This window comes from Sarcophilus harrisii, chromosome 1 (genome assembly GCF_902635505.1).
Source record: "Sarcophilus harrisii chromosome 1, mSarHar1.11, whole genome shotgun sequence".
In the NCBI taxonomy this organism is placed as follows: Eukaryota; Metazoa; Chordata; class Mammalia; order Dasyuromorphia; family Dasyuridae; genus Sarcophilus; species Sarcophilus harrisii.
In genome coordinates, this window is record NC_045426.1 from 150378198 (window position 1) to 150394387 (window position 16190).

General features: G+C 34.9%; 1 protein-coding gene across 1 annotated transcript in view; it reads right to left on the minus strand.

The window, feature by feature from the left end:
- Positions 1–4394: 4394 nt before the first annotated feature.
- The window catches only part of DEPDC1B (DEP domain containing 1B), a 122445-nt gene continuing 110649 nt past the window's right edge, over positions 4395–16190 (minus strand). The window contains exons 10-11 of the mRNA XM_012541050.3: positions 9772–9957; positions 4395–5515 (exon numbers count right to left, since the gene is read on the minus strand). Coding sequence (XP_012396504.1) covers positions 5354–5515; positions 9772–9957 — 348 coding nt within the window. The 3' untranslated portion in view covers positions 4395–5353. The remainder of the gene's footprint in view (positions 5516–9771; positions 9958–16190) is intronic.

The window sequence follows — 16190 nt, forward strand, 5'->3', positions numbered from 1 at the left end:
GTTTCCCTGAATTGTTCTGACTCAGTTCCTTGAATTGTTCTGCCTCAATCCCCCTGGTTGCAACCTCCTTTTTCTGCTCATTAGGACTGAGATAAATAAGCCTGTGGAGATTTGACATTTCAAAAGATAAGACTCTAGATGTTCTATCCCAGATACCCAGCCAGCATTCTGTACCTCTAAGTTTCAGATTTCCTGGCTCTAGTTGGACACCTAGATTTGTAAGAATTTATGGTCCTATCCCCAACCCTTCAGAACCGGATTGATGGTCCCTGCCTGGAGATTCCTGTGTTCTCAGGGTTCTGACTCTGCCCCTGCCTTTGTCTACCTGAGCTTAGAACCATGTATATATATATATATATATATATATATATATATATATATATATATATATATATTTCATGGGAACCTCACATTCACTGCTTGATGCTTTGAGACATCAGCCCTAGGGGCAACATGCCCTTAGCATAATCTCTCCCTCTCAAATAAAATATTAAAAACTCTCTAAACTCTATCTTCCCTCAGTTTCTCCAGCATTACAAGACACACTGTTACTTAACTCTAACACAGTGATGTGATTTTGGTCCTATTCAAGAGCAAAGAATTAACAACCAACTTTGTGTCAGAAACTATATTAAGAAATTCTATAATATCATCTCTTTGATCCTTAGAACAACCTTGTATCTGAAACTCAGGCAGAATGTGTGAATTCTTTCACCAAACCCATGACACTGACTAGGGGAACCCTAATCTTGTTGAGGTGTATCTCCTGGTGAGAAAAATTGAAAACTTGGGTTTCCACAGAGCGTTGCAAACTTCAAGGTAGTGCAGGATAGTGAGTATCACTGACCAAGAGGTTTTCAGAATGTGAGAGATTAAGGAAGATTAAGATTCGACAGAACAATTAAGTGATCAATAGAAGCCTTCAGAAAACAAGAGATTGGGGAGCTAGGAAGGCATAGGTGGATTCAGCTAATCAGAAAGAGTCCTGTGATGTCTTAAGATAATAGCTGATCCAGCCCAAACTAGTTGGGGTGGCCTGCTTAATAGACTTATTGAATATTAAACAGCACAATAGAAGTTACCCACCATTTTTGAATTGGGATATATGATATGGGAGGGGAACATGTTTATGCATATTTAGGGGAAACAAGTAGTGGATGTATCAGAAAGATTGTAAATCAGAAGGGAATGGACCAATTGTTCTCTGAAGGTAGGGGCTATACCAAATTAACAATTATAAAGCTTCTCTTGCTTCTGTGCTCAGTATTCCCTCTTCCCAAAGAAGAGGGCCAGAAACATTAAGAGGATTCTTTAAGATTCTTCTTTAGGGGCAACTAGGTGATGCAGTAGATAGAGCACCAGCCCTGAAATCAGGAGGACCTGAATTCAAATCTGGTCTCAGATACTTAATACTTCCTAGCTGTGTGACCCTGGGCAAGTCACTTAACCCCAATTGCCTCAGCCAAAAAAAAAATAATAATAATTCTTTAATAAATTTTCCTCAGTGATTTTCAGTGTCAAGAGCGTATTTCTAACATCTTCAACATTGGGATTTTATCTTAATCAATCAACCAGCATTTTTATTAAGTGTAACATATTGCTGAAGGAGGTGCAGCTTTTAGGAGAAATATAGCAGTAATCCTCAGACACCCCTCCCCCCCAGACTTTAGGAGTGCTATTGTTCGAACAATCTGATGGTCAATAATCCTAAAGTCTTCTGGCTTTAAGAATACTACAATATAGTCCTAGAAACTTTGCTGATTGCCAGTCTGTTGGTCCATGACAACAGAGTTTCTGAAACAAATGGTGAAGTGCATACCAGATCATGCCTCAGTTCTACCTCTAAATCATAAAATTATCATATCAGTGCCACGAAGAACCTGATTTCTCTGTCTTGTCCTATAAATTTATCTTTTTACTCCTTTTTCTTTGCTGAATCCTTTTGGAATTTAGCCTTCTTCAATTGGCATTACAATTACAATAAACTTTGCTCCTTGATTTGGAGATGGGTTCAAGCCTGCAAATTCTTTTGAAACACCCTATGACATCGGTCTGCAACCCTAGCCTTTTGGGGTCTCCTTTTGAACCTCAAGTGGCTTGGGAGCCCAAAAGACTTGAATTTAAGTGCCTTTGGTACATACTGTGTGATTCTGAACAACATCCATTTATATTTTTAAGTTGTGACTTATTTTTTTCTTCTTGAAGACATTATTTGCTCCAAGACACAGTGTGATGGTGATTGTTCAGTTGTTTAAATCATATCTGCCTCTTCATGACCCCATTTGGAGTTTTCTTGGCAGAGATACTGGAATGATTTGCCATTGCCTTCTCCAGACCATTTTACAGATAAGGAAATGAAGGCAAATAGGATTAAGTGACTTGTCCAGGGTCACACAAGCTAGTAAGTTTCTGAGGCCAGAGTCAAACTTAGGAAGATGAGATTTCTTGACTCCAAGACCAGTGTTCTGGGCACTACCTAGCTGCCCTAGAGGGATAATGCTACCTGAATTTGTGAGAGAAAAGATTTTTAGATATCTTTAATTCATCTCAAATTTGGAAATACAGCTGAAATTATTTGATTTTTCAATAAAGGTGAAATTTTTCAATTTTTTGATTATGCAAGAAAGTAGAACTGGTATACATGTTCTATGCATAGTGATGGACTCTTCTGAAGTTTTACTTGCTAATTAAGTATTAAACTAAAGCTCTTTCTTGAAGATAAAAATCATTTTCCATCATGATATAATCAAGATCTTTAAATGTACTGTGATGCTCTAGTCAAAAGAAAATGATGCTTTTTGTGGCTAAATGGGGTTATACAGCAGAGTAGGGAGTTTCACAGAATCATTTAATGCTCTTATTCAGTTACAGAAGAACATTTAAAAAGACCATGCCTTGGAGGATGACTAAAAGAACTATTTAATTCATGAAGGATCTTAAGAATCAATTATGATCTCTTTATGAAATGTTACCAGCTGTGTCCATTTCAAAATAAGAATAATTTATGGATTTGGCCAACACTACCTTTTTCCCCACAGTTCTTCAGAAGAATTTTTGTCATAAACTAAGAAAGCTCAGTAATTCAAAGGCTTCTGGGAGGATAAGGAAAAAACTGGAGAAGATCTTAGACACAAAACTTAAGCAAAGCTGTGGCTGGCAACCTTCTTTTCTGACAGTAATAAGAAGCCTTCATGAGTATGGGACAAAAGACAGTTCTGTGTGTCTCCTTGAACAAATAAAACTTTGTTTTGAAAGGGCAGAAGCTAAAGGTTATTCATTTTCATGAGAAATGAGCAAATATTTAATTGAGGCTTGAACAATTTAAGTATCTTTTCTTCTGATCTGCGTTGGCAAAAACAACATAGGAATAAAAAGGCCTTTTACTCCATTTCCAGAGGGAACTCATGACCACTGAGGGAATCTGGCAACACTTATTTCTATGATGCAATCATTAAGATGGCAGGGCTATTTTCTTGTGTCACAATGGAACAATAGGATGTGTCTGGGATCTCACTAACATTTTTAACACCCAAAATCTAGAAGACTTTATAGATACTTATAAAACTTTTCATGAGGTATATTTCAGATTCCAAAGATTTGCCTCCAAGAAGTAGCAAAGTAAAATTAAGGAAGATGTTAAGACTATGATAATGTGGCTGAAAACTTCCAGAGGGCCTCAAACTTTTTAAATAGGGGGCCAGTTCACTGTCCCTCAGACTGTTGGAGGGCCGGACTATAGTAAAAACAAAAACTTTGTTTTGTGGGCCTTTAAATAAAGAAACTTCATAGCCCGGAATGAGGGGGATAATCGTCCTCAGCTGCTGCATCTGACCAGCAGGCAGTAATTTGAGGACCCTGAACAGTATCTCCTGAAATCTTGAAGCAGGCCATTTATTTCATTAGAATTTCATTTGTTTGGGGAAAATAGTGGGTTTTGACTAATGCAGGGGGATAGCTCCCTATCCTACTCTACAGGTTAAATGTAATGAGACAATGTAAAGATTTCAAAGATTTGTCACTAAGAATTAACAGCAAAGTAAAATTAAGGGAGATGTGTTTTTAAGATTATAATGTGAATGAAAATCTATACAGTATTAATTGTTTGTCTCATATTCCTCATTAGCAACATAGGGTTAATAACAGCACCTAATTCTCAGAGTTGTTGTGAAAATCAAATGAGGTATTTGTAAAGCACTTCTCACAGTGCTTAGCATATACTAAGCTATGTAAATATTTGCAGTTATTATTCTGGAAACTCCTACTTCTTCATTACATAAATGAACAAATAAACATTCAAGTTCAAAAAATATAGACAATAGTGACTTAAACCTTGGGCAGTGAGATCTCTAACAGCATGCTTTAACAGAAATGAACATGTAAATACAAGAAGGCATAACAACTCCATAGGAAAAATGCATTTTATTGTTCACATATCTGTATATACATCCATACCCTGCCAATTTCCAAAATAAATTTTCATTGACTCAGAAAAATACATTTGTGAAAGGAGTCATTCTCATTGCCATTCTCCCATCTATGTTTTTCACAGAAAAACATTAAAGATTTTGACTAGAAGTTACAGTGCTGAGAGTACCTGGCATAGTTTATTTTGTTCAAACTTTCAACTTTGGCCAGACTCCAAATTCACCTATTTCAGGCAGACTTACAAATACTGAATGATATGTCATGGGAGGAGCTACTGATACCTATGTTGATGCTCAATAAATACATCAAGGATAAAAGAACTAAGGACCAACACAGAGTTTAAAGAACCTTTGTATACTTAAGAAAAATCACAGAATTTGGAAAAAAGAAATCATATCTGGTTGTAGAGACAGTAACAGCATAGTAACAGTACCCAGTGTTTTGTTCTCATTCAAGTACATACAATTATTTTTTCCCAGCTTGTTTACAAATATCTCAAGAGCTAATAACTTTTACACACATACACAACACATACACACACACACACACACTTATACACAATTCAGTGTACAGTGACATTTAAAGTAACATTTTAAAAGTAACATTTAAAGTAACATTTAAAACAAGAGACTAAAGAGAACTGGCACATCATTCTTAAAATTTCCAGTTTCATTCTACTACACAGCACTTGGCCTATAATTGTGAATCCAACTGTACATAAAAAAATAGAAATCAACATTTGGCCTATAATTGTGAATCCAACTGTACATTTAAAAATAGAAATCAAGATATAAAAATACTGATAATGGCTTAACATTTTTTTAAAAATCAGACAATCTTTTCTATACATTTTAGTAGTTAAAATGCATTTCCCTCTCTTCCAAATTCATACACTTGAAAAAGAGATCATTAATTATTTTAAAATGAGTTACATCCTAAAACTTCTGGTTCTTTGAAAAGGCTGAAAAGGCTTTTTCAGTGCCCACATCAATAGTTGTGGTTTGGGTTTTGATTTTTCTGGAAACACCAGAGCTTCACTCTCGGGTGTAGGAAATCGTTCCTGGTAGACTTCAGGATAGGATTTCTGAAACTTTAAAAAAAAAAAATCAGATAGTAAGATTCAAAGAAAAGGTCAATAGAATTCTACAATGATTGTTTCACTATTCCATCCTTTCCATCTACTATTTTTAAAAAGTAATTTATTGCTTTGTTAAAAGAAGGGGATAGGAGTATGGAAAAGACTGAAAACAGCTCACACCCAATCCCATTTCTGTAATAAATTTATTTTATAAAGATATTTTGGATTACCCTTTTACAGACACATATTCAATTTTAATTATGTCCAGGTGAATAAAATTCAATTTTTATTCATTTTCTTAACTCTGGATTTTAGAAAGGAAGGAAGGAGGCAGGGAGGAAAGGAAGAAAGGAGGTAGGGAGGGAAGGAGGGAAGGAGACAGGGAAGGAGGGAGGGAGGGAGGGAGAGAGGGAAGAAAGGAAGGGAGAGAGAGAAGGAAGGAAGAGAGAAGGAAGGGAGAGAGGAAAGGAAGGGAGAGAGAGAAGAAAGGAAGGAAAGAAGGAAGGAAGGAAGGAAGGAAGGAAGGAAGGAAGGAAGGAAGGAAGGAAGGAAGGAAGGAAGGAAGGAAGGAAGGAAGGAAGAGAGAGAGACCCTTTGGTTTTCTAATCTCCAAAGATATATTACTACATTGAGTTTTTAAGCCAGATCATGTAGTTTGGAAATGACTTGCTTAACTGTTATGAGGTTATATGGCACTGAAAATAAGTGGTCCCAAATTAGAGTTTTTATATTTCCCTGGTCCTAAGCAACTTTCCAACAATCCCCAGACACACCAACCTAAGCCCAGAACAGAAGTTCACTCTCTTACACCATTCTAAATCTTTTAAATGTTTTTTCTCTTTGATTCTTCACACTATACAACTATAGGATAAAGCTTGAAGAACTAAATAGTACTGCTGAATTCTCTAAAAACTATGCATTTTTCAGAAGTTTTTAATTTATCCAATCACTATTTTAAGTTTGTTTATGCTTTCTTAAAAAACAAAATCAGCCATGAAACCTAAAAACACCTACTCAACCTTTAAACAACATTTTGAGCCAGCACAAGAAAATTGTTCAGAATAACTTATTGCAAGTTGAAGAACTCTATTATCATTACAATAATCCATTTCACTTAGTTATAGTGCTTTCAAGTTTACAAACCATTTTTTGCTACAATCCTCTGAGTTGGAAGGTAAAAGTATGATGATCCTCAGTTGAAGAAGAAAGCACAGTGAATAAATGACTAGCCAGAAAGTACAGGATGTTGATATTATTGTTGTCATTGTTGAATTTTTTCAGTCATATCTGTGACCCCGTTTCGGTTTTCTTGGTGAAGAGAACAGAGCAATTTGTAATTTTTTTCTCTAGCTCATTTTACAGAAGATATTGAGGTAAATAGGGTTAAGTGACTTGTCCAGGATCACATAGCTAGTAAGCTTCTGAGACTCAATTTGAACTCAGTAAGATGAACATTCTTGACTCCATGTCTGGTGCTCTATCCACTGAATCACCTAGGTTGCCGCTACTGTAGACTAGTGACATCAGAGCCAGGATTCATTTTCTTCTACCTCCATTTTCTTATTACTCCAAATCCAGAGCTCAGTCTACTTCACCCAACTTTCTCTAGTATATTTAAGAAAAAAGCCATTAAAAATCTGCCACCAATTTAGTTATGATACTCATGTAAGTGACTTTTCCTTCTAGACCTCAGCTTCATTTTATACCCAAAAAAGGCAGTTCATTTCTCCAAGATCTTTCTAATATTGATATTAGAGTATCAGAGATGACATGACTTGAAAGAATAGGAAACTGGCTTTTTCCATCTGAACTAACACAAAATGACTTCTAAATCTCAACAAAGATTGAATTTTAGCTGATCCATTTAAAAAATTTTAGACAGATTCATCTATATATTGATTGCCTTCAAGGAACATCAGAGTCCTCCTCATTCTAATGATGATGACTCTTCTCAGAAGCAATAGCAGCAGCAGCAATGACATGGACAGGGGCACACAGCAGTGCCAGTTACCGAAGCTGAGGAAAGCCTCAATATGTAATAGCAACAGTTGGTGGAGAAGTGAGAAACTTGGGATGCAATGGACCAGAGAAAAGGGCAGAGTTCCAAAGGATGACAAATGTGGAAGGACAGCAAGGGCAAGGGACATCTGAGAAGTCAGGCAAGGACCTATGTGAGGGAGAGCTATAGGCAGCAGCAAAGGATAATTGGGCATATGACAACTCAGAAGAGAGGTTTCCAAAGGCAGCTGATGCAGAAGGACTTTTATTCTTGGAGAGAGCTTAAGTGTTCACAAATTGTGAGCTCAATAGGGCCGAATGTTCTGGGTGTACTGTCATTTGCCCTTCTCCTGAGAGAGGTGAGTTTTTGTGTCATAGACCCCATTTATGGTCTGGTGAAACCTAGGGCTCCCTTTTCAAAATAATATTTATTAATATATAATACAAAATACATAGGATTACAAAGCACATCATTTACTGTAATACAGGTGTTAAAATTAAAATAAAACAAGTTCAGAGTGGTAAAGAATTAAAAATTGAGGTTATGCTCATCAAATGAGGAATCACTGAAGTTTAGAATAATGTAGTAGAGTGAATTTCTGTATTAGGCTTAGGTTGATATGTCTGGGAATTATTGGAAAGTTGCTTAGGACCAGGAAAATACAGAAACTCAAATTTAGGACCACTTATTTTCAGTGTCATATAATCTCATGGCATTTGAGCAATTGATGCATTGGACTGTTATAGAATAATAGTATTGTACTATAACAAATAATGAATAGTATGGTTTCAGAAAAACCTGGGAAGATAAACATTAACAGATATAAAGTGAAGTGAGCAGAACCATGAGAACATTGTGTACAGTAAAGCAGTACTTAACAATGACCAACTAGGAAAGACTTAGCTACTCTGATCAAAACAATTTTAAAGAATCCATGATGGATAATGGTATCCACCTACAGAGAGAAAATTGATGAACTCTGAAGGCAGAGAGTCTTTATTTTTCTTGTTTTGTGTGTATTTTTCTTTTCTTTTTTTAAAGGTGGAAATATCATGCTTTGATCGACATTCAGTCTCCATAGTTCTTTCTCTGGTAGCTGATGGTATTTTCCATTCCAAGTCTATTGGAGTTGCCTTGGATCATCGTATTGCTGAGAAAAATTAAGTCTATCATAGTTGATCATAACACAATATTGCAGTTATTGTGTACAATGTTTTCCTGATTCTACTAACTTCACTTAGAATCAGTTAGTATAAGTCTTTCCTGGCTTTTCTGAAATCAATCTGTTCTTCATTTCTGATAGAATAATAGTATTCCTTACAGTTACATACTATTACTTATTCATCCATTCCCCAATTGATGGGCATTCCCTAAATTTCCAATTCCTTCCTAACCCAAAAAGAGCTGCTACAATTTATGTTTTTCATCTGAAACAAGGTAATATGAAAATATGTTTTGCAAGACTTCACTTGTATCATTGATACTAAATTGCTTGCCTTTTCAAAGGGTGGGTGAGAGACAGGTGGCAGGGAAAAACTTTGGAACTCACTATTTTTTTAAATGAATACTAAAAATTTTCTACATGTAATTGGTAAATATCTAAGGAAATAAATCAAAATACCTTGAAAAAACAAACAAGTTCAACAGACTCCATGTTAAGAAACCCTGCTAAAGGAAAGGGGAAGAGTCAAGGGTGACGCATAGTCTAAGAAAGTAACCAATATACCTAATGATCTGAACATACCTAAGTACTTTAGTTTTTTGGAGATTTGTTCCCTTTCTTAAGGGATTATGTCCCTATGTGTATGAAGCCTGGGACTATCCTAGTGCTCTGGGGTTTTTGTGTGTGTGGTGGTTGTTTTTCCTGCTTTTTCACTTTGCTCTTTCTTAAATATTTTGTTATTTGGTGGAGGGGGGGAAGAATTCATCTGTTTCCATTTGATGTCCTTTTCACAACTATGATCAAATGCTCTTTTCACTCATCTCTTAACATCTACTGGAACAAAGTGCATAACTTTAGGAAAATAAAACTGTAAATAAGGAGTGCATTAGAAAATACATTTGCATTGACAGAGGAATTCTAGGAAACTGACTCTAACTATGCAAATCAACATGATAGCTGAAGCATGTGGACTGAATAAATATATCTAACAAAACCAGCATGACTCACAATATCAAATTCAAAGGATATAGAATATAAAGTTATTAAAAGAAAACCAGTTTTTAAAATAATGGTTACAAATGTCATTTCCACTTCTTTCTTCTTTACCTGTTTCAATTTTTTCTTTTTATCCTTGACTGACAATTTGTTATCCGTGATGATTTCCTCCAACAATGTTGCTAAAGGTTCTTGGGAACCACACACTTTTTGGTATTCGAATTCTTCTGGACTAATTTGACGACAAAATGACGGAGCAGACAGAGTTGCGTCTGTATCCGCTCCTGGGTATTTTATCTAAAAGGAGAAAACACAATTATGAGAGGAAAAATAATGCTCCTTCACAAAGCTTGGAAAAATGTGTTCTGCACATCTCTAAATTAGTATACCAGATATCGGTTCTGAAATCCTTTATTGATGTTTTTTCAATTAGCTGTCACTGACTCTTTGTGACGCCAGATTAAAGATACTGGAGTAGTTTGTTATTTTCTTCTCCAGCTCATTTTACATATAGCAAAACTGAGCCAAATAGGGTTTAGTGATTTGCGCAGGATCACACACCTCATATGTCTTGGACTGCATTTGTACTCAGGGCCAGCACTCTATAAACTGCACCACCTAGCTGCTCTCTTGAAATCCCAGGGAATAAGAGTTTCTATCATTTTCAAACAATCTATCTTTAGGCTATAATGTTTCAAATTGGAGTTTGCTTCAGAAGAAATTAATTTGTTTCATGTAATTCTTGCTTAAATTCTAAGAAACAATGTTCAATTTCACTTGATAGTATTTTTTCCAATTATATGTAAAGATGGTTTTCAATATTGATGTTTGTTAGATATTAAATTCCAAAATTTTTTCCCTCCTTTTCTTATGTCCCTCCTCCCCTAGTTAGCAAGCAATCTGATACAGATTATACATGTACAATCATTTAAAACATATTTCCATATTACTTATGTTGTAAGGGGGGAGAAGGGGAATCAGGACAAAAGCGAAAAATCACAAGGAAAAAAAAGTTGAAAATAGTATGCTTCGATGTGAATTCAATCTCCATAATTCTTTCTCTGGATGCAGATGGCATTTTCAATCCCACGTCTATTGAAATTGTCTTGGATAACTAACAATGTTCAATTTCAGCAAATGGTCCCTTTCCACTATAGTCAAAATGAAGTTTGTACCTTATTTGTTTTGCAAGAATTACTATTCTCTCTTTTCCAGCTGACTTCCCAATGGGGAAAAAAGGAAGAAAACCTATGTAATAAATATTCATAATCAAGCAATACAATTTCTTGCACTGGCCATGTTAAAAAATGCATGTCTCATTCTGCAATTTGAGTCTATCACCAAAATGCTCTCTAAAATTGTGATTGTTCAATACATTGATTAAACTCAAGTCTTTCCAAGTTCATATTCCTACATTTTACAGATAAACTGAGACTTAGAAAGGTTGTGATTTGTACCGAGATCCTGATTCCCCATTCAGCATTCACTCTACCTATATGATGCTGTCTTTCTTACTCATCTCTTCTGCCAAGTTATTTAAAGAACTGTCTTCAAGAGACCCCTATTGAAAATGAAAATATGATGGCCAGTAGAGGATATATTATTGTTTTTTTTTCAAAATACATGCATGGATAGTTTTCAACATTTACCCTTGCAAAACCTTGTGTTCCAAATTTTTTTCTCCCTCCCTTTCCCTCACCCCTCCCTTAGATGGCAAATAATCCAATATATGCTAAACATGTGCAGTTCTTCTATACATATTTCCACTATTACCATGCTGCACAAGAAAAATCAGATAAAAAAATGAGAAAGTACAAAAAGCAAACAACAAAAAAGGTAAAAAATACTATCTTGTAATCCAACTCAATCCCTACAGTCTACAGAATATATTTTAAAAACTCACATTAATACATGAGGAAAGACTAGTTTATTAGATGTCTTAGCTAATATCTATTAGGAAAATGGGACCCTAAGTAATGAAGCTCCAAAACTTGCTCAAATTTGACTTGGAGGTCAGGGAAGGGCAGTATATAAACGGAGAAGAGTAATAAGGCCTTTCAAGGTAGGCAACAGGAGACTCTGGAGAGAATTTCTCAATTTATTTTAAACCTTATTGGAAAAAGCCCCTTGGATAATTTACCAGATTTTTTCCCAGAATAAAGGGGGATTTTGTGGGCGTTTTGTTGTATTTGTTTAATATAGCTAGCTCTAAATACCCAGGAAGCAAGCCTCAGTAGCCTCTCTCTCCAAACTACTGAGAGTAGTTTGGAGAGAGAGTTCTAGATCACACTCCACAATTATTTAGGCATGCAATTTTAATTCACAGTTTTCTCTTCACTAAACAATAATGTCACTATATTACAGAAAATGATAAAATGTATTTTAAAAATTCAGTACTTTCTGATTTTATTCAGTGCACACTGCAGCAAAACCTTCACAAGATGTCAGTTAAATTAATCAGTAGAATCACCTTTCTGATCTACAGTTTACCATATGACCATGACACTGACTTAACTAGTTATTTAATGGTCTTACATTATTCCTTTTTAAGCATTCTATATTCCAATCAAACCCATCTACTTGCTGTTTACTATATCCAACATTTCAATTCTCAGTTCTGCATAGATGGTCCTCTATAACTAGATTGTACCTCCATCTCAACGACAAATCTCAGAATCACTAGATTCCTTAAAAACACAACTCAAGTACCAATAGCAAGATTGGATTAAGAGCAACTTTGAGCAAAAAAGTCATTTTGACTATTATAAATACTCACATTGACTATAAAGGACCCATGAAGGGTGATACTATCTGCATCAGAGAAAGAACTGATATAAAAGTATGTATAGAGTGGTTCTGCGAATACTTATATATTTGTGTTTAATGGTAACCATCTCAGGGAGGAGAAGGGAAGAAAAGTGGAAAACAAAAAGAAATTTACAACATAGCTTTATTATATATTTGAAAGGCATAGCAAGTAGCAAGTAGTTGTAAGATTTACAATTTCACGTGCAATCATCCTTTAATTATCATTATTATTATTCTGTTATGGAAATGCTTATTTTATTTCATAAACCAAAAAAATTTTTAAAGCAAAACCAAATACTTAGGTACTATAGGAGGACTTTCCTGATCTTCCCAGGTCTATTTACTCCCTCCTTCCCCAATTGATTTGTATTTGCTCTGTATATTTCATAGGTGTGTTTATGTGTGCATGCGTGTGTGTGTGTGTGTGTGTGTGTATGTGTGTGTGTACACAGACACTGTTTTACCACAATGGTATAATATAAGCTGCATTGTATTTTTCTACCTCTGGCATCTAGTCTGGTACCCAAAATATGCCAAATCTTCAGTTTGCTAGTTGAATCATTTGTACACAGAGAGAGAGGTGCTCTGATATTTTTTTTTTCAATTTAGGAATGGTGACTTGTCACCTTAGTTATAATGAAAAGCATTTAACAGCATAATGGAAAGTGTTAGCTAAACATTAATTAGTTTAAATAGTATTAACTCATTGAAGGAAACATTTGAAACTTATACATAGATCCAGTATAGAATTCACCATGTAAAAGGACTGGTGAGATCCACCAAAAAGTACTGGGAACTAGGGAATGAGGAGGATAGGAGTCTAGGAAAAAGTGTGAAACATTATCAACTACTTCATCTCTCTGGATTTCAGCTTTCTCATTCATCCTTTGGAGGTGGAGTGGGGAGATTATACTTTATGATTGTTTCTGAAACTGTTTTTAACCAAACTCTGTCATGCTGTGAAGAAAGGAAGCTGTTATAGCAGAGAAAAACACACATAACTAACTATTTGTCCACTTGGTCATGTGTTTTGTCCACTATGTGTATGTTGAATAATTATAAGCTATGAGAAATCATGGTTTTCATTTAAATGAAAAGGATGGCTTTTTATTGACCTAGAATCAATCATTGAACATACTTAATGATATAAGATAACTGTGTTAGTGAACAGAATGCAAATAAAATAATCAAGTATTTATTTATACACATATATACATCCTGTTGTTTTTTTTTTTGTTTTGTTTTTTTTGTTTAGGGCACCAAAACCAGTTATGGAAAATTTGATAAAACTAGTAAGATTATAGTGACAAGGAAGTCAAATTACCAAATCCAAATACAGGAAAAAAGGCAAGGAGGGAGATAGCTGTCTTTAATTTGGTCTCATTTCTAGTGATCCTGATAGAGAGTGCAAATTATGCTATCATTTTTTTTAAAGGTGTTCTGCAATTCTAGTAAAATTAAAAAAGCATTTATAAACAAAGCTCAGCGAATTTAAAAACAAAGCAAATCTCTTAGGTTTTATTTAGGTGGAAAGGTAATTAACTAAAACAATCCCCCAAATGCTGGCTTATTAAAGTAATGATGAAAATGAAAATTGCTGTGAAGTATCTCACAAGATGAACTTAACTCATCCAATATTGAGACCCATTACAAAACACTTATTGAGAGCAATCATGAGTAAGCTATTTGTATAATATGGTTAGAATAAAAACTTTGAGATTGTTTTTGTTTTTAAATTTATCTTTGTTACTTAGTTACTACAAGGGTTGTACCTAAATTTGGTTTAAAGTAAAAAAGTTCCATCAGTATAAAAACAAAATGGACTCAATACCTCTAGGAGCTGTCCTTAAACACAAAGATCCTAACAACCAGTGGTACAAAACCAAGGAACTTTGAATAGGAAAGAGTCATTATTGTAATGTGGAAACTTTGCTCTGCCACCCAGATTGATAAGTTAGTAGGGGAAAAAGTCTTCCTCTTTATTCATCTCTAGAATATAACCAAGTCTTGTCATCTCTCACCTAAGTGGAAGAATATGAGATTTTCTCTTCTTTACTGTTCCCCTGCTCCAGCACACAACAAACAGGCATAATTCGTTTTATTGTCCTTTGCTTTATTGCACTTCACAGATATTCCATTTTTTACAAATTGAAGGGTTTGTGGCAACCCTGTATCAAGCAAGTCTAATGCTACCATTTTTTTAACAGCACATGCTCACATTGTGCCTGTGTTACATTTTGGTAATTCTTGGAATATTTCAATTTTTTTTCATTTTTATTATATGTTACAGAAATCTGCAATCAATGATCTTTGACTATTATTGTCACTTGCAAACTTAACAGATAAATGTTGTATGCTTTATGACTACTCTACCAGCCAGCCATTCCCCCATCTCTCTCCTTTTCCTGGGCCTCTCTATTCTCTGAGAAACAACAATATTGAAATTTGGTCTATTAATAACCTCATAATGGCCTCTAAGTGTTTGAGTACAAAGAAGAGTCCCACATCCCTCACTTCAAATCAAAAACTAGAAATGATTAAACTTAGTGATGGAAACATGTCAAAAGAAGAGATAGACTGAAAACTAGACAACCACTCTGATCAGTCGCCATCGGCTTCAAGCAAGACTGTCCACCAGCAAAAAGATTATGACTCAATGAAGTCTCAAGTGATGGTTAGCATTTCTTAACAATGAAGTATTTTTAATTAAGATGTACATTTTTTTTAAGACATAAGTATTGCACTTAATAGACTATGATATAATCTAAATATACCTTTTATATTCACTGGAAAACCACAAAACTTATGTGATTCCATTTATAGTAGTGGCCTGGAATCAAATCCACAATATCTCCAAGGTATGACTATACTTATTTCATCATTCATTTATCTATTCATTCACTCACACATGTATCAAACATTGATTAAGGACCTATCGCAGTCAATGTATTAAACTGGGTACCCAGAGAGCTACAAAGATGGTATATAAAATGAGTTAAGACATTTATATTACACATTATATTATACATTATTTGATTTTAGATTTTGATCTACAATCACTCTAAAATATTTTTTTTTGTTTTGGCACCAAAACCAGTTATGGAAAATTTGATAAAACTAGTAAGACTATAGTGACAAGAAAGCCTAAGTACTACACTCAAATACAGGGAAAAAAAATCACTTCTTCAATAAAATCCATGTTTGATTATACTCCACTGCCCTCACTCTTCCTAAAGCTATCCTGTATCTTCATTACATTCTCCAGCCCTCTATTCCTTCCTGTTCTCCTAATAATTAAATATCTATTCTTCTCCCCTTCTATCACTATTGCTTTGGTCTCACTTCTTTTTTTTTTCTTGATTCTTCTCTCTTTGATTCTGTAGCCTCACTGAGCTACCACTCTTTCTATCCTGCTAGTTCTCAGCCTTGGGTCATCCTAAATATGGCCCTTCTCTGTTCCTGTCCTTGAGCTGCTGAGCAGCCACTGAAAAACCATGCTCAGATCTACTACAGAGTGCAGTATCTAAGCTCAACTGGACCCTTCCTGCTGCAAAGCAAAATTTTTATTCTTCTTTGATTAGCTTTACCAGTGACTAAATCCTTTCTTTTTAAATCTCCAAAGCCTTTCCCATCCTTTTAATAGATATCCTTGCCTCCTACTTTATTGAGAAAATACAGGACCACCAGTCATGAGATCCTCTTCTCAAAAACCCACTACCTCT